Source organism: Dryas octopetala, chromosome 9 (genome assembly GCF_963921425.1).
Source record: "Dryas octopetala chromosome 9, drDryOcto1.1, whole genome shotgun sequence".
Taxonomy (NCBI): Eukaryota; Viridiplantae; Streptophyta; class Magnoliopsida; order Rosales; family Rosaceae; genus Dryas; species Dryas octopetala.
Window position 1 is genome coordinate 11,303,097 of NC_141374.1, and position 26,528 is coordinate 11,329,624.

The 26,528-nt window shown below is 36.6% G+C and overlaps 4 protein-coding genes across 5 annotated transcripts; 1 reads left to right on the forward strand and 3 right to left on the reverse strand.

The window, feature by feature from the left end:
• Positions 1 to 367: 367 nt before the first annotated feature.
• Positions 368 to 3,911, reverse strand: LOC147274035 (uncharacterized). The gene is made up of 3 exons (XM_086257226.1): positions 3,855 to 3,911; positions 1,079 to 2,969; positions 368 to 793 (listed from the first exon to the last, which is right to left on the reverse strand). The coding sequence occupies exons 2-3, from the start codon at positions 2,951 to 2,953 to the stop codon at positions 461 to 463; spliced, it is 2,208 nt and encodes a 735-aa protein (XP_086113352.1). The 5' UTR covers positions 2,954 to 2,969; positions 3,855 to 3,911; the 3' UTR covers positions 368 to 460.
• Positions 3,912 to 7,688: 3,777 nt separating this feature from the next.
• Positions 7,689 to 12,596, reverse strand: LOC147274036 (Mitochondrial substrate carrier family protein). 2 transcript variants are annotated; one of them, XM_086257228.1, is made up of 10 exons: positions 12,446 to 12,596; positions 11,935 to 12,042; positions 10,368 to 11,572; positions 10,136 to 10,254; positions 9,802 to 9,926; positions 9,431 to 9,530; positions 9,141 to 9,218; positions 8,919 to 9,002; positions 8,394 to 8,479; positions 7,689 to 8,117 (listed from the first exon to the last, which is right to left on the reverse strand). In XM_086257228.1, exons 2-10 carry the CDS (start codon positions 11,949 to 11,951, stop codon positions 7,910 to 7,912), a joined length of 2,022 nt encoding a protein of 673 aa, XP_086113354.1. In that variant the 5' UTR covers positions 11,952 to 12,042; positions 12,446 to 12,596; the 3' UTR covers positions 7,689 to 7,909. The 2 variants fall into 2 exon arrangements, with proteins under 2 accessions (XP_086113354.1, XP_086113353.1); XM_086257227.1 differs by lacking the exons at positions 11,935 to 12,042; positions 12,446 to 12,596 and having other exon boundaries at positions 10,368 to 11,762.
• Positions 12,597 to 15,194: 2,598 nt separating this feature from the next.
• LOC147274037 (B3 domain-containing protein At2g33720-like) lies at positions 15,195 to 15,845 on the forward strand. The gene has a single exon (XM_086228295.1). It carries the CDS (start codon positions 15,195 to 15,197, stop codon positions 15,843 to 15,845), a length of 651 nt encoding a protein of 216 aa, XP_086084421.1.
• A 1,103-nt stretch (positions 15,846 to 16,948) lies between these two features.
• LOC147274038 (P-loop nucleoside triphosphate hydrolases superfamily protein with CH (Calponin Homology) domain-containing protein) lies at positions 16,949 to 26,334 on the reverse strand. The gene is made up of 22 exons (XM_086255832.1): positions 26,128 to 26,334; positions 24,962 to 25,142; positions 24,699 to 24,856; positions 24,430 to 24,528; positions 23,811 to 23,973; positions 22,868 to 22,977; positions 22,667 to 22,747; positions 22,451 to 22,528; positions 22,260 to 22,352; positions 22,123 to 22,152; positions 21,702 to 22,043; positions 21,539 to 21,620; positions 21,350 to 21,445; positions 21,077 to 21,256; positions 20,884 to 20,990; positions 20,619 to 20,798; positions 20,269 to 20,432; positions 19,924 to 20,177; positions 19,648 to 19,811; positions 17,881 to 18,629; positions 17,430 to 17,527; positions 16,949 to 17,226 (listed from the first exon to the last, which is right to left on the reverse strand). Exons 2-22 carry the CDS (start codon positions 25,107 to 25,109, stop codon positions 17,165 to 17,167), a joined length of 3,438 nt encoding a protein of 1,145 aa, XP_086111958.1. The 5' UTR covers positions 25,110 to 25,142; positions 26,128 to 26,334; the 3' UTR covers positions 16,949 to 17,164.
• Between the last annotated feature and the right edge of the window lie 194 nt (positions 26,335 to 26,528).

Genomic DNA, 26,528 nt, shown 5'->3' on the forward strand with positions numbered 1-26,528 from the left:
TAGTCCTACCCTTCTAATAAAATACAAGGAAAAGAGAAATGCAAAACAAAAAGGACTGCTATCTCCCAATTGTCATATGGCTACTTCTTTTTCCTTCCCTATCAGGTTTCAATATGGACAGTATTGTATTCTGTTGAAAATTTTGCTTATAGACGTCGAAGAAAAAATTGAATAATGCATTAAAAATTATTGGACCCCTCGATGGTACTAACTCTCCGGAAATGGAAAGAAATGGCAGCTTCAAAAGTCTGTTCCGATTCGAGGAAGCCCTTCTTGTTTCACTGAGCAGGCTGTTGAACCATGGCACAAATAATTTTGACACCAAATGAAGAATCAGGGGAGCTTGCATCATCTCGGCCATCTGTTGCTGATGCCCTTCCATTCATTCCAGTTAAAGTTGGGGTCATCTCTAAGCCCAGTATGGGATTCTGTGGAGGAAACCAAGCACGTTGCTTGAAATCTATACCCGTGCAATTGGAGAGAAGGGTGGGTTGAGCACATAAGATGGTTGGACTTTTTTTACCCTCTTAACTACTTTCTTCTTCTCCCCTGCTGTGACTGCTTCAATTAAGAACTTCACTTCCTCCTCAATTAGCACTTTCAACGAATTGCACTGTGTCAACTGTTTGTTTCTCTCCTGCCCGGTGGCTGCTGCCGATGTTTCTGTACCATGCAGAATGGCAACACATATAGAGAATGCTTGTAATGTGGATAACTGTGCATGAAAATCAACTGCATACTGTCCCTCTTCAACCACTGTCATGGTCAATGCCGGTGTACTCTCCTTTGCTCCCTGCGGACAAATCAAAATCAAGTATTAGTTAATGAGATGCCATCTACATCGGTTAGTAAACATGAAACAAAAGGAATGAAGCATGAAATTAGCAACAAATCAACTAGGATGCTACAGGTGGCTTATTTGAATGCAGAGATCATCTATTCTTTTAAAATCCTTACATGTGGAACCAGCACCCCAAGCTGTTGTTTCTAGAATTCTTCAAATCCAAAATTTAACAAAAGAACTTCATTTATCCAGGCTATGATCATGAAAATTTCCTCCAACATCAAAGATGTTTACCTGAACAAAAAGTTCCAAAGGCTGCTGCTTCTCCACAAATAGTTGATTATCAGCACATTGATTGTTGGGATTGCTTAAGACAATGAGAGGGCAGGACATGTCCCAGCCACCACAGTCACAGCCTCCACCCAACCTCCATCGATCTAGCAATGATGAAGGACCCCTGCTTTCAGCAGCCGGAAAACCATGGTGTCCAGCTGGAATTACCACCTGCACGTTTCCTGGACTTTGGCAATCAGGAACACTCGCTGTCTTCTGTTCGACCATAGAGAGATTAAGTAGGTTTTTATGTGCTTTATCACTAATCTTATCCCCTCTCTTGTATTTTAAACTTTCTCTCTTTTGGCATGGGACTTGCATAACAATGGCTGCAATTTCAAGGGTTGGATGCAAATCTGCAGATGCCCAGGCTGAAGAATCGGAATCACCATCGTCAGAAGCATGTCTTTGTTCATGTTTGACCGTAGTCGGACAAGACCCATCACTAAACTTCAAATTTTCCCCCACTGTGCCCAGATTAGAACCTTTGGGAGGTTTAACAGCATCAGGGGTACAGTTAGAGTTTTCTTGGGCTGCAAAAGTTTGTCTTGCATGAGAGATATCATAGAACACAAACTCTGTCACCATGGAATTGTCAAAAACATCATCTTTTAGTTCTGAACATAGATAACAGGAAACTTGCATCTGACCCACCATTGAAGAACCTTTGTCACTACCATACGATCCCCTACCACTGGCGTTGCTCTTCTTTCCACTGCCAATGGAGTGAAAGGTATACACCCAGTTAAAAGCATTATCTGCTTTCCATGTTCTGGCCACAAAGACATCTTCTGAGCACTTCAATGAGAACTCAAAAAATGGCATTCCATGTTTATTTTGTAACTTGAGATGGCCATGTAGATGAACTGGCGAGCATGCAACAACTGATTGGTGGTTATCTTGATCAATAAATTGAGAATCACAAGAATTTTGTGCAGTATTTGAAGAGACTGGCAACAAAGGTTTTTGATATGTCCTGTTTCTTGTTATGTTTGCTCTGCCAGTTGTTTTGGCTCCGCCAGGTTCCACTGCATAACTTGGACTTCGCAAAGACTTGGACTTTATGAATGGATCAAACATCTTTCTGATAGGGCTGAACCAGACATTTGAGCTGGCCCTGGACGAGTGATCACTCTCTGATGGAGAAGGAGAATGGACCGTTTCCACCTTTGCGGAGACTGACTTGTGCAATGTGTGAACTTGGTCTCTTTCAAGGAGTTCATTACCACTGTTTAGAGGTCCAGCAACGGGATCACTTCTTAGATTCAGATGCACCAAATCTTCTCCTAAAGCTTCAGCAGAGTGCTTTTCCCTGTTATCTGGATCCAGACAAATTTCAATGAAGCTATCTGATGAACATGGTTCTACATGTGGCCAGCCAACAGATGGTGTATTGAAGTCCAATTTCAAAGATATTTCTGAAGACCTGTTCTGTGGGATTTCCTCATCTGAATTATGCGAGTCTATGATTCTGTAAGAGAAAGAGGTGTCACTACCTTGCGGCATTTCAATCCTTCTCCTTCCCTCAACAGTGCCCATTTTCTTAATTTTCCTTACCTCTTTGGAGCTTTGGTATACAGAACCTCGCCTAAGATCTATGTTGACTTCCTGTCCAACAAGTCGAGATGGAACACTTTTACAAGAAGCACTGCGATAGCGACGAAAGCTGATTTCCACGAAATCCTCCTTTATGCTCAATAAATCATCATCTTTACGTGTGGATTTTCCCTTTGTGCTCCTCTTTTCAACATGGGAACGGTGTCGAGGAGTTGGAAGAACAGTGTTAGGACTCAGACCCACTGTGCAATTTTTATCGAACTCCATCTCTAGTCCCATTGATAGATCTGAAATTCTGCAAGAAATATGGAACAAAAGATAGAGATCATGACCTGCAGGAGCAATGGCTATGCACAACCCATCTATTGCATTAAAATAGAAATTACCCTAACATTACTGCCAAAAATGAATTCCTACACTAAAATTCTTTCACCAAAATATGCAGTCAAATATATTATATAAATACACCAGAGCAAAAGCATTCAGCTGCAAGTTTACTGTGCAAAATTGAAACCATTGGCAGTTATTATCTAAATACAATCATCTGATAAAATTAAAATATAAATGATCTAACTACAAAGCACTATATGCCAAACCACCTCCTTTGAGAGAAGGTCAAATTTCATCTATTTTCATGCTCAGATACAGACAATTGAAAAGGAATCTTCTTCTGGACTTCTTGATAAGAACAAAACAAATCACAAATAAGCATAAAACCAGATTTTAAAGAGAAATTCACTTACAAAGATACACTGATGGCAATGCATTTCTACTTGTGATAATCTATGTCCTAATTTACAATGCCTATAAGCATGAATTCACATCATTGGAGAAAACTTCTAAAACAAAATCATCTCAAATCTTCTATTCATGAGGAGATAGTTCAATAATCTTAACCTTGCCAAAAACCATTGTTTGAAAAGGCATACAACCCATCAGTGATTCCAAACTTTGAGATCACATCAACCTCAAAACACCCCAACATTGATCTCTATAGAAATGAAAACCCATAACCTTAAAGCAGAGAGGAAGCCCTATTGACTCTAAAATTCCCCAAAGATGAGTAAAGTAATACAGCTAAAAGCTACACATTCTCGCAACAAAAAAAAATGCTGTATTTTCACTTGCATTTGAAGCCAACCCAACAAAAAAAAAAGAGTGCTTGTGGAAATGGCCTTACCCCACCACCAGATCTCAGATAAGTGAAGCAAAAGCAAAACCCAACAATCTACCAGCAGATACAATCATATTCTTCAATCTCTTGGACTTAAAGTCTCGCCAAATCTTTAAGAAAAAACCCAAAACCCAGTGTCAAAGGCACAGTAAGACTGTGACCCAGAGAGCGCCAATAAATACCCAAGTGTCAAAAAAAGTACAGTGCTAAAGGGAAAAAAGAAAAACAATCAGAGCAAGGCCAAGAGCAGTAAAGCATGATAGGCACAAAAAGTGAGTTCTAGAGAGAGAAAAAGAGGATGATGAGGTGAGACAATGTAAGAGAGAGAAAGCATGCCTGAGAGGCTGAGATGATAAAGAAAGAGTGAGTGAGATTGCTCACAAAACCCTCTCACTCACACAAGAGGGAAGAAGAGTTGCATTGAGAGACAATGAGCTGCCAAGCTTCTGTTCATGTCTCTACTCAAAAGCCATGCCCTTCAAGTCATCATATGCTGTTTATGTTTTGTTTTGTGTGTTTTCTTTTTCATTTTTTTTTTTCCTTTTGTGGGTTATAAATTATATGTACACTCAGACCAGTGATTTTGCAGCCTTGGAGAGAGCACCCATGTTGAAAAAGACTAAAACACCCATGTTTAAAAAGACTAAAATACCCATGTTGGACGGTTGGACCACTGTATTGTTTTCTTTGAGAGGTATTTTTGGATTTTTGGTGGCATTGATTAGTAGGAGGGAAGTACACTAATTATAATAAGGCTGGTGTCCTTTATCACTGTCACAAATTATTATCTTAAGTTTTGGGAAACTGCAAATATCAAGGGACTGGAATCCCAGTATCCCACAATTAATCTGATGGTTTTCTTATAATTTATTATTAAATCATTATATTAATATAGTAAATTACAGATCTTGCCCATGTGAAATTACTTTAGACTCCTCAAACTTTCAAGATGGGGACTTGCTTGTTGACTAGAATGCCCCTCTCTAGTCTCTAGTATGTGCAAAAGCCATCTTCTCAAGAATTATCAGAACTCATTTGCTGGATTTTGTTTAAATAATGTTGAATGAATTAGATTTGAAGAGAAAAAGATAGAAAAAGGAGAGCATCTGCCCCATGAGATTTAAGGGTAGTCCTAAAGATAGGAAATTAAGTAGTAAATGTTGGCATGGAATACAAGTCAGCTATATTATTTAAAGAGCAATTCAATTGGGAAACCCTTATAAATTCTTATGTGTTTCATAATTTACCTAATTTGATGTGACAGTTGGTGAATGTTTGGTAGCTCTGGTATAGTTCATAATTTACTTTGTGTTTGTATAACTAGTAATTCAATTCAATAGACATTAATTCATAGTATGGATGGACAACGTGCTTTTTTTTTTTCTTTACACTGAAACTTAAGCATAGGTTCTACCCTTTTCCACCTACTTTGATGCCACTTAAATTCCCCACTTACTCTCAATTGAATTGTCACCGGCTCACTGCCATGGTTGTGAATAGTGATTTTTCTCTTCATTAGTTTTTGTAAAACAAATGAATCAGTATATCATCACCTGTGTAGCGCACTATTGGTAGTATATATGCTGCAGAAGTGCAGAGTATATAATATAAACTCAGCCGAAGAGATTGAATTGAGGTCCGTTTTGACACTGCCTAGCCATTAGGATTGGGGTCCTTCATTAATTAACACACTTTAAAATACAAGACTATACCTAATGTAAAGAATACATTAGTTAAATATCTTACATGTTTCTCATTATGTGATCTAGTGCTTGATAATAGAGATGAATAATAAATATATACATTTATTGTTGAAAGTTTTACTCATGCCTTCATGTTCTTCTTTCTTCAACTATCTTAAAATATTAATCTCACATTTTCCCTCTTTTAGCTGCGTTGGTGTCTAGAATTTAATTGAATAAGTTAACTCACTAAATTTAAAATATACTGAAAGAAGAAATAGATGCTAACTTCTAATTTTTGTCAAGTTGAATGAAGAAGATGAATTAGACAAATTCATGCAAATGGCCATGGCTAACCAATTTCTTCTAAGCTGAGGCCTTCACAAATTCCTGCAGGTGCTAACCAATTCAAATATTGAAGCCCATAAGGGCAAACATGGTAGTCTCTCAAGCCCAGCATCCATGATTTCAAGAGTGGCCCAACCCAATGCTTAAATTCACATTATCTATGTTCATATGACAACATGCTAGTTAGGCTCACAGTCACAGAATGAAAACATGCTTAGCTTAGTTAGCTTATCCATCCATGGCCAATACTGATCACGGGCATCATCAACCACCGCAAGCAGCATCATCATCATGCCACAACATTGATTGTGCATACAATCAAGTCCAAGCCACAATACTTATGAAGTTTTTTCGTTTACCACTATTGCCAAAAGCTTAAATTATTAGAATGTGGGTTAAAATTATTTTATATTCAAACAATAATTAAGTGTCACAGATCGAGCATGGCCCTACTGGGTCTAGTTATTCCAATGTTTCTTTTAACACAAGATGGATGAAGCAATCATGTTCTAACACCCTTGTTTACAAAGGTTAGGTATTGATTATTACTAGCTATGCTACTAAAACTAGCATTAGCCAAAATGGAGCTCAACCCCAAAATATCCATACTCTACCACTTAATTCAACACAAATCCTAGCCACTTCCCACTAATTTATAGACAACATTGCTTATAGTATAAGACATGTAAGCAAATACTTAAAGAATGAGGCTTTAATATAAATTATAGTTATATGGTGCTCCTTAAAAAGAAGCTTGAAGAATGGCATTCATTCTGCTGAATTCTAAGTAGTACCGCTGGACACATATGCGTCCGGTACTCTATCCCCTTATCTCGGACACTTGCGATCCTTTCTTCAACTTCTTGAGACCTCAGCAATCTCAAGGACTTGAGGGGTCCAATCCCACCATAGTTTGGGAAGCTATCTCACATCAATCATCTATTTCTTCATCTAAACAAGCTCACAGGCTCAATATCAACCACATTTCGTTACCTTTTTCGATTGAAGAAGCTCTATATATCTTGGTGACAATCATATATCTGGTGCTGTTTCTTCCTCTGTTATTGGATCTTAAAGTTGTAAGAATGTGGAGTATTGTTCCACATTGGAAAATTATAATTTTGCATAGTAGTTTATAAGGGTCTTGGCCTACTCCTTCTATTACTAATTGGTTTTGGAATAAATATCCACATTTATTCATTTTATCAGAGCAGGTTGTGGCCACACATACAAATAGCTTATAATTAACTAAGCTTTGCAGATTTTTTATTTTTGAGAAATTGATGTAGAGTTTGATGGGGACTAGAACATGTAGAAGTTCATCGAGGTTTTTTATTTATTATTCTTCTAATTAATGAGATTTAATTGTTTTAATAATATATTAAAAAATAAAGGGTAAAATAGTATTTTCCAAATTTGATGGATTTAACAATATTAAATAATCTAATTGACATAGAAATTTCATAGTGGTTTATATTTCTAATTTCATAGAAATATCTAATTGGCTTAGATGTTGCATTTTATTAAAATTAGTAGAAAGAAAACACACAAAAATAATGCGCCATTGCCGGGGATCAAACCCGGGTCACCCGGGAATACTTACCACTAATCATACTACAACGACCTTGTTGTGTATTTTATCCCAAGAGCTACAACTTTCGATAACAGAATTTTTTATTAAGCTCCAATATACAATTAGTGCACATAAAGTTACGTTAGAAAGTGATTTTGCATAAACACCACCACCCTTAAACAATGATCAACATTTTTGTGAAAGACAAGCTTCTGCTTCTCATGTTATATTTCAATAATCAAGAACATTAGTGATACATATTGATACACTTTCGCACCTACAGGCTGACTATACATTGTCATGAACAGAAATTGTCAAATGAATAGAAATTGTCAAAAATGCACCTACAGGCTGACTTCTCATGTTTTCTTGTCAAAAATTGTAATCACAAACAGAATTTGAATCCAATCACTCTCCTAACAAAGCCGAAGACTTCTTCTAGTTCTACTCTTAAATTGTCATGAATGTACACCATGCAGCCTTGGTGATGCTGAAGATGATGCTGGTGGAAATGGTGATACTGGATCTTCTATCTTTTTTCGGTATTGGATTCTTTGAGCATCAGCTTGTGGCATCTCCAAAGAGAATAATCTCTTGAAAAACTCATATGATGCAAAGAAGAGCGCTCCTTGAGACATATACATAACCAATCTTGGAGTCAATCCCCTGACACCCAGAATACGGAAAATAGTCATGACATCATTATAGCATGCATACAGCTTAGTGAATACGAAAAATAGTCATGACGTCCGTTACAATGGCTTGGCAGGACAAGAAGATGAAATTGACTCATGGAATGCAAGAAAACTCTCAGTGAATACGAAAAATAGTCATGACATCCGTTACAATGGCTTGGCAGGACAAGAAGATGAAATTGGCTCATGGAATGCAAGAAAACTATCTTCTGGCAATGATAATGGGCAGAAACGACAAAAGCTATACCTGTAGAGGCCTTTCAGACCTTCATTCCTTCCTATTTCCTGAAGGGCATGAATCACACTATTGTATTGGCTCATAGACCCTGGAATCTGCATTGCACCCACATTATCAGAAGAGATGACAATAGATATATATATACACACACACACACACACACACACACACAAGTATTTGTCCGCTTGCAATATTCTTTGTGAAGTTCCGGTATAATTTTTACAAGGCCAAAGGTCCAGGCGACATATGACCAGTTGAAACTCTACATACACCAAAATGAATCCCCTGAGCCACATTCTAGCTTCAGCAGTTAGCAAGTTAATTAGTCATTATGTTATTAAACTTCTAATGCTTTAGAAAAGTATTTCAGAAAACAAGTATAGACAAAGTAGTTGGTGTGCATCATTAATTAATGACTGAGACATATATTTGAACATAAACTACCCTGACTGTAATTGTTCAGCAAAGCACAATAAATTTAATAATGAATTACATGAAAAAGCACCAAAAAAAGCATGCATAAAAATTTCAAACCTGTGTCTGCAATCTTGTCTTCACAACATCAAAAGGAGTAGTGAATAAAGCCGCAGTAGATCCAGCTAGTCCTCCACAAACTAGCTGCAGGGATAGCAAAATTATCTCAAGTGTAATTGGGATGAGAACAAGAGAACAAAAAACCTGCTAAGAGCTAGTTGCAAAGAAGGAAGTGTTTAGTCAAAATGGAAGAGAGTTGGGGTAGAGGAGAGTGAAACAAACTGTTTGTAATGTGTTGGGTTGAACACTAGATTGTTGCAAAGACAACAATAATTGCTTCAAGCTTTCATATGTGTAGAACTGCAGTAACAATACAGAAAGTCTCAAAAATCACATGCCAAAGTAGAAAAGAGTAAAAGATCAAAACTAGTCTAGTAAAATAACATGGAGAGTCAAATAAATCCACAATATAAAGCTAGAGGATTCTGTCTCTCTCCCTCCCCCTGCACATTTCTTGTTGACACAATTCCATTCTTTTGCATAAAGTAATTCAGTATGTAGAGATAATTAACCTTGACAATTGAGTGTGGAACATTCCTGCAGAGTACAGCTCCCCACCCAGCATATAATGAAGGAAAACCCCCCTTCCGAATGATTCCAATCAATGCATCCCTGAAAAAAATGAAAGGTGGACTGTTAACACAGCAGAAGTTCTATGTAGGGCCATGCAGAACCAGAGATGGTAGCTATAAAAAAGAAATGTCATGAGGCTCCTAGAAAGAAAATTGCATTGAAATTACAATATTATTAGCCGTAAAAGTTAAATTTAAAATATTGAAAGAAATTTCTGAATGAACCCAGCAATCAAAATCAATGCCTATGCTGAAGTAAGTACTATGAGTTGTGATATTGGCAAGGATAATACAGGATTGTAGAGATATACCAGCAGTTGTGGTAGTGTGAACCAACTTGCATCTGCTGCTTTATACGTTCACTAGGAGTAAAAATAAAGGAAGTAGCAATGCTTGCACAACCACCTGCCACGCAATGGGCATAAGAGTAATGCTCCTGCACACAAAACCAATGAGATATACAGTTGTGGCTTCACAATAGATTCCAAAATGTTATTAACTTACCTGTTTTCTCCCTCCCCACCCCGCTTCCATATGAGAATTAAATCATAAATTAATGAATATACAAATAAATAAAAGAGAGAAAAAAAAAACAAAAAAACAACATAGTAAGAGAGAGTTGCAGAGCAAAAGATCAAGAGGTACCTTTGGAAAAAGAGGAAGCAAAGCTCCTTTAACTGATTCATAGGTGAAAGTGTAAACTGCAGAAATTGGAGCTGAAGATGCAATATTGGTAGCAATTCCACGATAAAGTCCAGTTAAACCTGAATTCACCATGAGTTTTCAGACATGTCATAAAGGAAATCCTTCTACAGTCATATAGATAATATTAGTTCTAACAACATATATTCTCTTCAATCCACATAAATCAACTCACCTCTATCAGACACAATTGATTTTCCAATGTAGCAAATAGACTTCTGTTCAGCTCGGCAAGATTGAATTACAGTCTTAATTGTATCAACAGGATGAAGACAAAGGCTAACACATACTCCAGCCAATGCACCTGCAAAGGCATGCTCTTGCTTAGCAAGAGCATGATGAGGCTTTTCACATGCTACTGCACAGATCTCCGTCTTGCACTCATCCTGGATGACAAACTTTTCAGCTTGTTTCTTTTTGTTCTCAAGTAGTTCATGATCATCTATCTTATGATGACATTCTTCAAACCCATTATTACAGGAAGTTAACATGTTTATATGATAGTCTGCATATAGATTAGAACATGAGGTCCTTGAAATACTACTATCTGCATCACCATCTACAGCACTGAGGAAATAATCTGAATGCAGAGTGTTACTTGTATCCATCTCCAACTTTCCACTGTCATATAATGACGAGTTGTAAGATTTGATCAGTGTAGGATTATACTCAGCATTGGTTGCCAAGTTATCTACAGGACTAGTTGTATCTCTTAAAATGGATCCCCTTACAACGCTAATTGTATCTCTTGGAATGCAGCATTGATCAGTACTTTTCTCAATCTCAGTAACACTGACTGGGCATTTTGACCCAGAAGAAATCATACCGTTCATCCATTCATATATATGTCCCAATTGGTATGAGACTTCTAAACTTGCAAGCCCCTTTCCCCTCCAAGATTCTTTAGACACGTTCGCACCACCATGCAATAACCTCCAAAATGAAGAATGACTATAACTTTTACTACAAGGTTCAAACACTGACATCTTTTGGCTTACCTGCAGAAAATCTAAACTTGGTTGCATTATGGGTGGAAACTGATCAGAAGTCCTTACATCAACAGACAAGTAATTACTCTTGTCTGAAATGGGTGCCCTGTCATTTCCTTCCCCAACCAGATCAGCCAAGATAACCTCTTTCGGACAGACACCGTCATTGTGATTTGAATTTGCCTTAGGTTGAAAGAAACCAAGAGGACGACTTGCACAACCCCATATCTGGCCAACTGCTGAGATGAGCTCAGCAGTGCTCAACATCTCAGGAGGCTTGGGCTTTGATCTTTTACTGCATTGCTTATTAACTTTATCAGAAATGGCAGGGGCACATTCTTCATGAACAAAATCAGGGAGCCCAGAGGATGCCTGACCAACTGGGTACCACCTGTATTTGATCGAAGGTTGATCATTCTTATGCAGTTTATTGCACCCAGCCATTTTCTCAAATCTTTTAAGGGTTTCCTTGAAAAAGAAAATAGTACAATATCTTGAAATAAAAATAACTGCAAAAGGGAATTAACGTATTGCATCACTGTGTGAAACTAAGAACATAGAAATAACAATTTTAATCTAAATTATTGCCATTTATGGGTTAAAAGAGCGATTATCGCCATCAAATCTCAGACACACCACCCCCATAGGCATTGGTTATTTTCCCATTATCGATTTACACTTTACTCTCAAATAAGTAGCATCGAATCAAAATGACAGAAAAACATGCTATGTGGGAAAATATAATATTGTTACCGGTCAATTCTTCCCATTTCTTATTTTATGCAGATTATGTTAAAATCACTCAGCTCCAGCTGCTCCAATCCACAGAAATATGATGATCTGATTAACAATACAGGAACCCTGAATGGGAATGAAATAACAAGTGAGACATTATTACATCCCAATGAGCAACATCAAACAGTAAGTCTAATAAAACCCATAAGGTAACTAGCATTTTTCAATCCATCTACACCAAGATAGAAAAGAATGGTACACTTAATGTAACACATTTTAAAAAGTACTTACAGATGAAACATAATCTCTTCTAAAATGGGCACTAAAGATCCAATTTAAGTATTCAGCTCAGTTTGGCATATAGTTCAGTGAAAGTAAACAACAATAAACAAAGTAAGCATTGAATCATCAATTTATTTTCTTTTCCTCAGCTTTCTCAGCAACCAAACAAGAAAAAAAAATTAAAAGCAATTCAAATTTCTATACGGAAAGAATTGAAGCAGTGATTTAGAATTGTGAGGATAGAAACCTTGACGAAAGTGGCTGCTGCTCTCGAGCAGAAAGCAGAGTCTGTGTCTTTCTGGGTTTCATTTCCTGAGAAAATTTTGAGAGAAGAATTAGGGTTTAAGGAGGGTGGTGTGGGTTTTATACAGGATTTGTACGGGAGCATAAATTCAAATTATGCTTTTATATATCAGTTTCCCAAATACTTCTAGTTCTGATTCTCTGAATGGCCCTTTGCTAACGTGAGCCAGGGTGGAAATTGCTTAGACAGTGACGGTGGGGCGGAGTGTACCGTATGGATTTGGACCCCATTCAGGAGGATCTGATCCTAATCCTGTGTGGTTGGTGATTGGTGGTTTTATGTGAGCATATATTGATTGGGCTAGAATGGAATGCGGTCGCACGATTAGAGGTTTTGTATGCTCTATGTTTGTGATTTTGTGGCTTTGTAAATGGAGAAATCATTATGTATAACCGATACACTGCTATGTGGTATAAGCAGTTTATGTGTTATAATATGAGTATATGTTATTAATACTATATCCTACTAATATAAACGTATCGTCTAATAATACTCTTACACGTTGGATTGGTTATATCACGTGACGGTATATCGGTTATACTCTATAATTTTTCTTGTAAACAATCTCATAATCTTAAGGGCACATTTGGTCAAATTTTGGAGGCCTGAGAATGAGAAATCAAATTTATTCTCATGTTTGGTAAGTACATGAAAAGAAAATCAATTCTTAGCCCACGGGAATCTGATGTCCTTATTAGGGGAAAAATGAAACCATTGTTGGAGCAATAGAATTGATTTTCCCCTTTTTGGAAAAGTATTTATTATTATTATTTTTTTACAAAACTAACTCTGCTATTATTTCAAAATAAATAATAAATTATGGTACAATTGAAAAACTGACCAAATACAGCATTTATTATTTCAAATTCCTAGTTTACTTCCCAAAGCTTACCAAACACATAATGAAATTTCACATTCCTTTTTCCCTGAAAAATGCAAAGGAATTGATTTCTCAACCAAACAGGCCTTAAAAGTTAAAACCTTTTGTACGCAAGAATAAACTATTTCTACTACATTACTATAGTATTGGGTTTTATTTGGCATGCGAAATATAATTTTTGAAAAATTAATTTTTATGCATTTTCAGAAGAAAAGAAATGAACGATTATCATTGCGATGTCTTAATAATGCTGAGAAAATAACATAAATATCTTTTAATTTTCATTCTCATGTTTAATTTATGTAGGATAGGAAACAAAATTTGTTCAGTTTTTCAATTATACCATAACTTGGTCTTCAAAATTCGTAATTATAATGCTTCTTCATGTAAAGGAAAGACAAAATTCAAGTTAGCTAGAAGGTTTCAATTTCTATTTTTTTTTTATTGATTTACAATTGTCATTTGTGAAATTGAACTCATAACATCTTCTCACAAAAAAAAAGACTAGGTACCACCACTTTGACCAAATATTCATCGGCTTCAATTCCTCCATTTGGGGCCATCATTTTCTCATAAAATAGGAATTATTTTCATAAGGTTGTGTAGCTTGTGCTTAATCACGAAAAATTATTCTGTATAACCGATATATTGACACGTAGTATAACCAGTCTATATATTATAATATGAGTGGATATTATTAATACTATACCCTATTAATATAAATGCATCGTCCAATAATACCCTTACACATTGGATTGGTTATACCACGTGACGGTATATCGGTTATACCCTATAATTTTTCCTTAATCACCAAACAAGCTTATAAAATTGTTTTTCCATTCCCAAGTCTCTAAGTTGCGAACTAAATAGAGCCTAATTACATGTTTTGCACATGCATAGCTTATATATATACGACTTACATAAAGTCAATTTATATGATAGAGTTAATTTCAACTATATAAGAGATATAGTTAATAATGTGATTCTACTTGTACACCAGTGATTTTTATCCTTGGGAGAAAAATATATGGTCAAAGTGATATCATTAATTAAATGAGGCACATGTGGCTTTATGGAGAAAGTACATTTGGTCCAACATATATATTAGTCTATATTATTTGCCATGTTTAAAGTTTAATCTTCATTTTATATGTGCTAGAACTAAGAAAGTGGCTTGATCAACATACCTTAAAATATAAAGATTAAATTTATATATAAAAAAAGTGAGGTGACTGATTACATTATCAAATCAACCCAAAGGTTGTGCATATATATATGTATATGATCATATAATCACAAATGCGAGCTCACTTGGCCATATATATAGTTCATATATAACTCCTTGGTAAAATTACGAATTACGCGCATACCAGTTACTTATCCCCCAAGCTGCACAGTGCACACTAAATACAATTGATCTAAATTAAACCAACAAAAACAAGGAAATTAAAGAAACTATCTCCTAATTACTTAGCCACCAAGCTTCATAGTTCATACCCTAAATGGCTAGACATTTGGATTATACCAAAACAACAAGGAAAGGAAAGAAAAGTTTCCAAAAAATGAAAGCAAATAGTCTCCTAGTCCAAACTTATTTCACTGAAATCATTATAAATGCCCATAGTCTGCTAGCTAGTATACTCATTGTCTTCATTCCAAAGTGGTATCACAAACGCTCACACACAACACAACACAACTCACCCACTCGACCATATCATGATCATCAAAATCAAAATCCCTAATCGGCTGCCTCAGGTTTTGGCTTCTCATCCTCAACACCCAAAACCTTATTTTTCATCTGGTTCAACATCAATGGAAGAGAAACCCTCAAACACACTAACCCTTGCTAGTAGTACTACTACTGATCTGTGCCCACAAGACAACCTTTCAACAACATTGACTTTGTATGATCCATCTTGGAATGTCACAACAAAGAAGAGAAAAGCAGTGGAAGACGTTGTCCCTACAGCTATTAATAACCACAAACCCTCTGCTTCAAACTATCCAAAACGTCCAAAACTGACCGCCAAGGCTGCGAGGAAACAAGTGGAGGAGGAGAGCCGGAGGGGGGTGTCGACGAGGCTGAGTCTTTACGACCCTTGGAGAATCAAGAAGACACTGACGGCCAGCGATCTTGGACACTTGAGCAGGCTCTTGCTGGCTACAAGTTCGATCAACCACCATGTTCTGGGATTCTTGGATCACAAGTTAGCCAAGAAAGTCGAGACCAAAGAGGGTGCAGAGGTTACGGTTTATGACTCCGATACCAACACCAAATATCAGTTAATTTTCAAGCTGTGGGAGACATCAGGGAGTTATGTTTTCAATGGGAAGTGGAATAAGGAGTTTGTGAAGAGGAGAGGACTGAAGGAGGGTGATGAAATTGGACTTTACTGGGATACCCTCAAATCCAACTTCATTTTTTCTCTTCTGAAACGGGCACGCCAACCTGCTGCTGCTTGATGCTTTAATATTCATACTAGCTACTTAGCTAGGTGTTCTAGATTAGTGAATTCATTGATAATTTTCTTTTTCTTTTTCAAATCTTTCTTTACAATTTGATTATCAAGAATTAAGGTGTTGTAACTTGTTCATATACCTTCTTAATTCTTGACAAGTATGTATGGAAATCACAGTGCTTTATAAAACGGATTTGGTTTATATATCCTAGTATTCAATATGTTCAAAATTATCGTATAATTAGTTGTTGTGTTTTTATTAATGTTTATATATCCAAGAATTCAAGTATCCTATATATGAATCGAAATTATCGTATAAGTTGTTTAGTCACGGTCATGACTAAACTGAAATAAATTAGTTAATGTAAAATTGTATATACTTGAAGCCAATATTATTACCATATATATATATATATCTTATATAACTACGTACTACAACACCCAGACATGCATCCATGCAGGTTTTTGATAAAGATAACTTTAAGATAACCCTGATGAATGTAACAACTAACAATCATAGAGATATACATGTGAGATGATGGGTGCATATTTGCATTGCCTGAATGTGGTACTAAAAACTAGGCAAGAATGATCCTTACAAGTTGTACCATGTTATATATATAGAAATCATACACAAAAGCTACATTTTACATTTTGCATGGTGTAAATTATAGCAATATTGAGGACATGGTGATGCACACAGGGCTTTGAGAAAAGAATACTTCGCATATGGCTGGCTGTCCGTGAACAGGTCTCAGTGGAACTCGATCCACTCTTGCGCAGTATGTCAGACTCTAATAAAGTGTAAAACCACCATACAAAAAATAGCTAGATTCCACATTTTTTCATTAGAATATCCGTACATACAGAAGATGGAATCCATGAACAGGGTCTCTGGAACAACCACCATATATAAATAATTTCCATTTAAAGTAGTCAGCAAGATATATATATATATATAAATATGTGTGTGTGTGTGTCTAACTTAGCGACCAAGTGTGAGTTGGTGACAACATGTTATTCGCTTATTCTCATCCGATTATGCATTCAATCCAAGCTTGTTAAGGTAAAAAAGAAAAGTTTGATAGTGGGCAAAATGAAGAAAAGTAAAAAAAATCAAAGTTATAATATGATTCTTAATAATAAGTACTTATATTACAAGGTGAATTTTGAAGTCTCCAGTTGCCATTTTCAATATAAAGACAAATGGAAACTACTAGCAGACTAGAAGGGGCAGAATTAAAAATACATAGTACACTCAGTCTTTTAACAGCAATGCCAACAGCGGTTTATAAGCTCCATCGCTGTCCAAATACTGCCTCTTTAATGCCATCGTTTGGCAGACTTCGCTGATGAGGTGCTGCCAGCAGTGGCTTTCTTAGGACCTGACATAAATTACACAGCAAACTGAGAATGAGTAAAGATAAAAAGGGGTGGCGTCAAGAGCAGGAAAGAAGGGGGGAGGGGTTAGGGGTTCGGAGAATTAATGTGGCAGCTGTAAAAGTAATTGAATCATTGCTTGTCAAAGCTTTGAGTACAATAAAACTGTTAAATGTAGACAGAAAGGATTCAGATACATCATACATACTTGATGAAACCTTTGGGGAACTTTTAATCAATGATGACCGAGTAGCTTTTGGTTCCACAGACTTATGTGCTGGCTTGGGAAGTTTGGATGGTGCAAACCTTGAAACCAGATAAAAAAAACAACCGAAGCATTAGATTCATAGAAATGAAGTGGGTTTTAATCACTAGAAAAGTCCAATAAATCCAACATTCCAAATGAATCACACCCTAAATTCCAATTAAATTTTTGAAACTTTGACCAAATAACAAATATACCAAAAATGGTGCATCAGAAAAATTGAGAGTTTTGAAGGATAAAAATAGCAACCTTTTTGATAAAACAACCAGCAGTCAGATCATTTAAAAGATGTCAAATATTAATTATTGACCAAAAAAGCCAGCAATTAATTATTGATCTCACTAACAAAGGGCACCCACATTACACGTGGGGATGAGGAAAATGAGAAACTCACTTTACTGTGTGGTGGGATGGTGTCTTCTCGCCTTGACCATTCTCAGCTTGTGTTTTCTTGGCTTCTTTATTACCAGCCTTTGTGCTTTCTGTTGGCTTTGTAACTTCAGGAAAAAGAGTAAACTCCACAACACTGGACATTGAAGCATCAGTTTCTGTTCCCATTGAAAGACCACCATCAGATATGTCGCTTAATCTCTCCCCAGAATCTTCTTCACCAAAGCCCAAGAGCTCAAAGTCTTCATTAAAATTTTGACTTGAATCACCTCCGTGCTTTAACTGAGGCGAATGTTCCTTATGATGTCTAAAGTCATCCATTGACTGCTGAGAACTAGCTTCCAAATGCTTTGCCTCATCTCCATGCTTTGACCGAGGGGAATGTTCCTTATAATGTCTAAAGTCACCTATAGACTGCTGAGAACTCGCTCTAGAATGCTTTGCCTCACCTCCATGTGAATGTTCCTTATGATGTCTAAAGTCATCTACTGACTGCTGAGAACTAGCTTCAGAATGCTTGTCACTATGCTCGAAGGAACCGTCCATATCAGGAACCACTTTCTCAGTTCCTGAACCATTTCCACCTGATATTGTCTGGCTCTGTCGAGAAGGCGTTGCAATCGAATGTCTTCGGGGAGAGGAAGACTCATATCTTAGTGAGCTCATGCCACGGTGTACCGCATTACTATTGGCCTTCAGCAATCGCTCAATCTCCTCATCTTTCTTAGCAATTGTGTCCTTGAAGGACGCCACCTGCAAGATTTAATAGATAATTACACAAATGAATAAAAAAAATTCCTCTCTAACTTCCAAGGGATGCAACATTTTGTCAGCTTTGCACCATTACTACCATGCAAAATTTCATCATGCCAACTTTCTTTAACTTCTGAGGGATGCAATATTTGCTCTTTCTGCGCGGGCCCCCCCCCCCCCCCCCCCCCCCCAAAAAAAAAAAAAAACCTCTTACATTCATTGCAGTTCTATTCCATTATCCCCAAAAATTTGGTAGTCAATAGTATGAATTATGAAAAATGACCTCTCTAATGATGCTTCCATGGCACAAATGCTTCCAGCAACAAGGCCTTTATTATATTACACTGAGTCACTGTATGAGAAAAGATTTTCTCAACAATCAGCCAGGATGCCAACCAGAGCAATGCAGGAAAATGGCATCCTATTAACATTGTGACAATATCAGAACAGGGCGTGCAAAATATGCTGCTGAGATTAAGGCCAAACCCAGGCATGGAGGAACGGAAGTTCATGTTGGAGCTATTCTATACAAGTAGTAGCCACGCTAAATGTGGCACTAACCCACTTGCCAGACAGATGCTATGTGCTGCTCTACTCAGCATCAATTTGAAGTGTTAAGCCCAAAAGACTTGAATAAAAGGAAAGTCCCTTATGCAGTTGAATTGCTAATTATAGAAAATCTATTCCATTGGAGACAGCGGTGCTTACTCCTCCTCTGGGGAAAAGTAAACTTTTTTTTTTTTTTTTCTCTTTTTCGCTAGAAGACAGCACACATTCATAACCAGTAATAACATCCCTAGTAGTTGAGAACCCATTCTTCTCACAGGAAACAAAGAAAAAGCATCAATTGGACCTATTCAATTTTCTAGTGTCAACTTGTTTTACAAAGTTTTTAACTACTTTTAACAAGGAATGGCAGTTCATCAGAATTTAATTCAAAAGGCAGAAACGAACTATATTCAGGTAGACGTGTTAAACATATACATACACACACACACACACACATATATATCCATACCTGTTCCATAAGTTCTCTTACATATCTTCCCTCTTTGTTGCTCCGTGCAGCACCTAATTCAACACCAGAAACCCTCTCTGCAAACTTCAGTGTACTTATAGTTTCAGAGAATGATTGAACATCCGGATTGAGCTGTACAAACATTAGCGTTTTTGCATGACCACCTACAATTAGAGAACCAAAAAACAATTCATCAATTGAAGATGAAGAGTTTCATAGTCAAAGTTGCATACTATAACAATAACCTTATTATCCAAGAGTTAATTTGACACATACCTAAAGAACTCTGAAGCACTTGAGTTAATTTGCTATTTCTATATGGCACATGTGAAGACTTTTGTGCAAGAGCAAAAATTACATCTCCAAGAGCTGACAATGATTTGTTTATATGTTGTGCCTCCCTAAGCCTATCTCCAGTAGCCTCAGATCGATCCACTCGTTCACTGCCAGCAAGATCCACTAGATGTAGACTACCACGCATGGCAGTGTCAGTCTTCAAGTCCACGCCACGAACATGAACAGTCAGAACACTGCACCATTGATTGATTGAAAACCGTGCCTCAGGGAACAAAACATCTAATATAGAATGTCGATGAACAAACTTTGTACTGAGAATATAACCTATGAGATCTGCTACTTCTTTCATTTAGGGCTGTGGCACCGACTGCCCTGTTCATCAATCCAATGTTCATCAACTCTAGGACATCTGCAGTTGAGTTAACAGGATGCATGCTTGCATCAGGGACAGCTAACCCATTCGGTTGGGTAGTATTCCAAATCCCAAGTGTGTGCAAGTTAGAGGAAACAAAATCATTTTTTATACCAAAATGAGGAAGAAAGGACCAATATCATCAACAAAAAAGCATGCAAGACAACTAAGAACCAAACTATTAGTGAATACAAGCAGTAGACTTGAGTCTCAACCATAAGTGAATCTTAAGATGTAATAAAAATCAACGGAACAAAGGATATCTTTTTTGAGGGCCCTCACTTGAGAGTAGATCACGAACTTGTTCATTGTATATCTCAACCATTTGAACACCAACTTCATATGATATGGAGCTTTCCCTGCTCTGAGATATTTGGAAAAGATCATTTAATGCTCGATAGTTGACACCCCAGTCCTCTGTTGATGATATGCTAGGCCCACTCTAGAAGTAACACCAAAAATATGTTAAGAGACGAGTAAGAATAACGTACATGGTGGATCTGCAAAAACGTGAAAGAATTTCATACCATTGTATAAGTCTTTCCCGAACCAGTTTGACCATACGCAAATATACAAACATTGTATCCGTCGAGGACAGAACGAATCAATGGTTGGGTGTCTAAAAATACATCCTCTGTTGACATATACCAATATAAGCATAGCAATTTGAACAAAAAAAAATCCAACATCATTCATTAGACAAGATTAGATAGTAAATACCTTGTGAAGCTAAAGGACCAAATACTTTGTTAAATTTAAACAGCTTCCGGCTGTCTTTTCCTTGTTTAGAGGGATTTGCTATAACTAATTCACCATTTTCACCAACATATTCTATGGTGGTTTGTTTATGGCTTTGCCCCGGAAGAAACGGTCTAATTCGACAGTACACTCTAATATTACCTTGACCAAAAAAAGCATCATAATCAACTAAGTTGAACTAACAAGCATTAAATTCAAAATATAATGATTGCATGGTTATATTTGACAATGTACCTTTCAAATCCTGAACCTCATTATACAACTTTCGATTTTCAGCAAGAATGACATGGTACTTTTCAGCAGCATCTACTAGTCCTTTAAGCTTCATACCTATTGGAAATAAAAAGGCATAGATTGTGAACAGATGCCCTACCCAAGAAAACATAACTAACAGCAAAATAAGCTATTAACCATCAGTCTTACCCAAGCAATTAAATTCTTCGGAGTAACTTCTTTTCGTCCTCAAGATTTCACATCTTGTGGAATCTAAAACAGCACTTAATTCCTATACAGCATCAAAATGTCATGCAAAAGTATCAACACCAACAAACTATAAGATTAATATAATGAGAGAACTAAGTCAAACCTTCAAAGCTCCAACTTGGTAATTTACAAAACTTTGGTAAGTGCGTTCTTTCTTTTTCCATCTCCATGATTCAGATTCCAGAGATGACTCTAGTTCTTTCTCGTTCTTCTTTGAATCAGTTAGTATGCACTCGAGTTCTTTTAACTTCCTTTCCAATTCAAGTTTAGCTTCTTTTGCATTTTCCTCTAGCTGCAGGCAATAACTTTCATGTGTACTTTTGGCCATTTCTAGTTCTTGTTTGAGTGTGGAAATCTCAGAATCCTTGCGATCCTTCTCTTCCTTTAATCTCGCTGCATTCTGCTCCTCAAGTTTTTTCTTTTCCTCTATATTGAGCTTCTCAACCTGCAAGAAACCAATAAATGTACTAACGCAATAATATAAAAGCACAACAAATATAACTAGCAGAAATCAGAAATTGCACCTGCATATTCTGAAGCTGTTTCAGGACAACCTAAAGGGAGATGGGAAGTAGGAATAGCATTGAAGATCAATTAGATTAATATTCAAAATTTATATTTACTTTTATAACGAAAATAATAACCAAAAATATTAGTATACCTGAATTTCTTCAGTAGTCCCTGATGTGAGGGTTTCAAGTACTTTTATTTTCATTTGATACTTCTCCTCACGGGCCTTATATACATTGCTTTGCTACAAGCATCCAACAATGAAAGCAATTAATAATACTGAGTAAAATAACACAACAATATTCTCCGAGCAAAAAAAAAAAAAAGGCCTGAAGATTTTACAATTCTTGAGTTCACTGCTTGATTTGTGAATTGTTGCTCAATCACTTGCAAGACTTTTCTCAGAAGATATGCCACACGCTGAGCAAATATATTTTAAAAAAAGTTAGAGATACAAAATAAAATGTACAGCAGAGAACAAGGAATTAAATTATAACTGTGCATGGATTCACGAATGCATGCACAGTATGGCATCCATGTATCCTCTTACTGCCATACATGAGGTACATTGCCATTTCTCTCAATGCTGTCATCCAGAATCTTATTCCCAACACTGAAAAGTGATCGAGTAGATGCATTCTGCAAAAATGAATTGCAGCAATAAACTTGGGTTTGACTAAGATAAAGCAAGAATTAATGATTTATCACAGTACCCCTACCAGAATGTATAGCAAGAAACAAAAAAGGTCAAGAGCTTACATCTAAACTGGTTGATTTGATCGATTCCAAAGCCTTAGCATCTGAGAGATCAACATTAATCCCCTGCTTCAATTGCTGTCCAAGATGATGTAATAAAGCAGCTGATGGATCTAAAAACAAGGAGGGAAAGGAAAACAAACGTATTAACAATATCAACAGTTTATATGCTAGAACAACATGATAAATTTAGAAGTTCAAACAAAAATTGGGTCCCCCATTCACCCATTTCCAGTGCTCTATTCTTATATTCAAAATAATAGATTAATCCAATTAGTGTGGTGGGCATGTTGAATGAAACCAAGTGTTCCAATCCACCCACCATCCTTTCACTCCCATACAGTCTAGCTTTATAAAGTTCTCGAACTTAAGTATCCACAAAAATATTCCCAAAGAAATAGGGCTCACACCTCTGGCTATTCAATAACTTTTTCAAACCTACCCCTGTAACTCCTAGATTCCTCCAATTGGGCAATTATGCTTCATTGCATACAGCATACATGATCTCATATATGCAGTATATGAATTTGCATAAAAATCTACCACAGACCTAGCATCATGAACAAAATTATATCACTATGAAAACGAACAGAATAATCATAGATATATTCCTATTGTAGTCAGGGTTTTCGAATAAATATTATTCACTTCCAAGTAGTAACATAACAACCATACTCCGAAACCACTTACCACATTTTTATCCTATATATGGTCATCTTGATAAGGTTCCTAAGCAAAGCTGAGAATAAGTTGCCTAAATCTAAACAAGCTCGATCCTAAAACCAAGTCGAGTTCAAATAATTGATGCTTGAATTGACTCATGTACACCATTTGTTAGACGATCACAAAACTCTTGAAAATACCAATGCATTGTAAAATTAGATATCCAAATAAGATGTCTAAGATTGTCACTATCTGTAGGTTCATACAAGTTTATGATCTCTACCTGTCCCTTGAGATGTTGAATCACTTGAATTTGCTCGTGTCTCTTCTACCTCCAACAAATCCAATCCTGTCTTTGTTTGATTTTTAGTGTTCTCTCCCCAAAAACCATAATCAAAAGAAGCTTTAAGTGCACTAAGGCATCGCAAAACTGGCACCATAGACCCCTGCAAATGATCTCAGGACCATCGATTGATATGAGAGAAGTTAAAGGTAGAAAAAATAGTAAAGAACCAAAGGTTGATTGATCTTTCCACATCAAATACGGATACTGGTCAATCCAGCCAGTATGCTTTTGCATAAACTCATGACTTAAAAACTGGTCTGGTCACAAAGACCAGTATAATATGGTTTTATAATGAACCCGAACATTACCAAAGGACCTCTCTCATTTGGTAAATACACCCCAGGTATTACCCAGAACACAGCTAACAACACAACTAAGGCCAAGTTGGCCACAGGATGCCTAGTTTCAATTTTATCGGATGTCGCCAAAGGAACCAGGATACTCAATTTCAATGTGCCCAGGCTATACTAGCTTCTACTAATCAGACAGAAACAGCCCATGGCTGGTTTGCCTCACAAAACATTAAAAAACCAAATTAGTCAAAGAAATTAACTACCTGCTCTAGGTCTAACAGTTCAAAGTGGGGGAATCCTAATTCATCCACAGCTGCCAGAAACCTTTTGACATTTGCGAAACCAGGGTCCGAACTCCCTCCCTAAAGCAGGGAAAAAAACAGTCAGATCAAGAACACGAGATATAAAACCATGTACCAATAGCTACTAATACAATTAAAAGAAAGAGAAGCAACCAATCTAACAATCATAAAGCATAAAAACATCATAGAACGATATGTTTTAAGCAAACAAAACAGAACAGCAGCCCTACCATTACAACTGAACCAGGACACAGCTTATTTAAAATTCTGCATAATACAGTGCCATCAATTAAGCAAGCTCTGAGTTCCTCCTCGGAAGCATCCAACGGCAATCTTAAATAAGGAACGATAAAATTTAACCACTCCACCAGAGATAATATCTGGTTACCTAAACAACACCAGAGTTCAAAGATAAATCATGGAGAAGCAGGACCTCAAACTGGGACTAATTACGTGAAAATAACTCTGGAGAGAGATAAAGAGAGTTTTTTACCTTCAATTGTAATGTCAAGTTCAGCATCTTGACTACAAGTCCCATTTAAAGTTTCAAATCCCCCTTTTTCATCTTTGTGTGACTCTAACCCCCCATTTTCACCTTTATGTGACTCTGACTGGATGTTCATGATAAAATCTCTGGGCATGTCCTGTTCTTGTTATCAATTGTGGACACAGAACTACAAGGAAACAATAATACAACGCACATACACCAAAAGGAATATATATTAGTCTACATAACTGGTAAGAGCAAAATCTTAAGAGTGCAGACAAAACCCGATAAGGAAACTGCCCTGAAGAAACAATCAATGCAAGGTTGCACATGTGTGTCATATAATCATCAAAAGCACCATGCCTCAATTGAAAGGTAAATAGTTCATAACTTCATGCCATCACAATGCATTGGCATTCCAACTAAGTAATCAAATCATTAAGAAAAATAAAAATTTGCATAAAGCCCAATTCAGCCATTTAATTAATTTCCACCTTGTGCAGACAATATAGTAAGTATTTATACATTCTTGTCCTTTGCAGTTTATGAAAAAAGTTCAACACTTCAGCTATATCTTATTGAAAATTGCTTCAACTAAGCCTCAAAGTGGTTTCCTTGTTGCTTTCTGAGGTTGATAGAATCAAATATCCCCACATTGCAGAAAGGTAAAGCTGTGAACTACATTGATCCTCTTCTCCATATACACTTTATCTAATGAGGAACTCACACTCAACTGGACGCAGCAGACGCAGCACACATACATATATATATATTAGATAATACATAAATAAATGTATACATTTGCTGATATGAGCTGAACTTGTTCTTTTCGTACAAATTAAATAATTACAAATGAGTTATTAATATCTTTGTTTTTTCTTTTTTACCTTATCCTAGCCTCAATTTTCTCAGCCACCAAACAAACTCTAAATCATCGTCCCAAAAAAACTCATACACCAAAGAAAAACTATAAAAAAATCCCAACATGCTTTCAGCTCAAATGCAACCTTTCAGATTAGACAATTTCAAGCTGCATTGTCGACTACCTCTCACAATTCACAAACGCCGAAAAACAGAAATGCAAATTCGCAACCAGATCGGCAAACAAAAACCCTAACTTTCAGCAAATGCACAAGGCTGTACAAACGCAATGCAGCCAAGAATTTACGTACCTGGTGAGGTATAGGCCTCGCGCTTTTAAACAATGAGATCAGAGAGAGAGAGAGAGAGAGAGAGAGAGAGAGAGAGAGCTTCGGGGTCTCGGAGGAATCGAATTCCTCCGAAAGATTGTGAATGCCAGAGAGGAGAAGAAATGCTGGAATTCTCAGAGCCGATCTGTTTGGCAACCGAGAAAATAAAATAAATAAATTTTTTTGGGTTTTTTTGAGTTCGTTTTTTAGGCAATTTTTAAGGTGTCCGAATAGAGAGAGAGAGAGAGAGATGAAGGAAGCGTTGGAAAATAATAGGGAGTGAAAGAGAAATGATGTGTGTGTTAGTTGGGATTTGGATTTTGCTTTTTAATTTTTTGTTTTCAAAGTAGGGGCTTGTATTTTTGGTTAATTGCAGTTTGGTT

Bases quoted from the DNA above. Each gene is read 5' to 3' on its own strand.
- LOC147274035 (XM_086257226.1), bottom strand. From the start codon at position 2,953: ATGGGACTAGAGATGGAGTTCGATAAAAATTGCACAGTGGGTCTGAGT. The intron at 794-1,078 runs GTAAACATCTTT...ATTTGTCCGCAG, and splicing joins CTTTGGAACTTTTTGTTCAG to GGAGCAAAGGAGAGTACACC.
- LOC147274036 (XM_086257227.1), bottom strand. From the start codon at position 11,625: ATGGCTGGGTGCAATAAACTGCATAAGAATGATCAACCTTCGATCAAA. The intron at 9,003-9,140 runs GTTTGTTTCACT...CTATCCCTGCAG, and splicing joins AACCCAACACATTACAAACA to CTAGTTTGTGGAGGACTAGC. The intron at 8,480-8,918 runs GTTTGAAATTTT...GGTGCAATGCAG, and splicing joins AGACAAGATTGCAGACACAG to ATTCCAGGGTCTATGAGCCA.
- LOC147274037 (XM_086228295.1), top strand. From the start codon at position 15,195: ATGGAAGAGAAACCCTCAAACACACTAACCCTTGCTAGTAGTACTACT.
- LOC147274038 (XM_086255832.1), bottom strand. From the start codon at position 25,109: ATGCCCAGAGATTTTATCATGAACATCCAGTCAGAGTCACATAAAGGT. The intron at 22,044-22,122 runs GTGCAATTTCTG...GGTTTCTTGCAG, and splicing joins AACAGCTTCAGAATATGCAG to GTTGAGAAGCTCAATATAGA. The intron at 17,227-17,429 runs GTATGTATGATG...AATTTATGTCAG, and splicing joins TTCCCCAAAGGTTTCATCAA to GTCCTAAGAAAGCCACTGCT.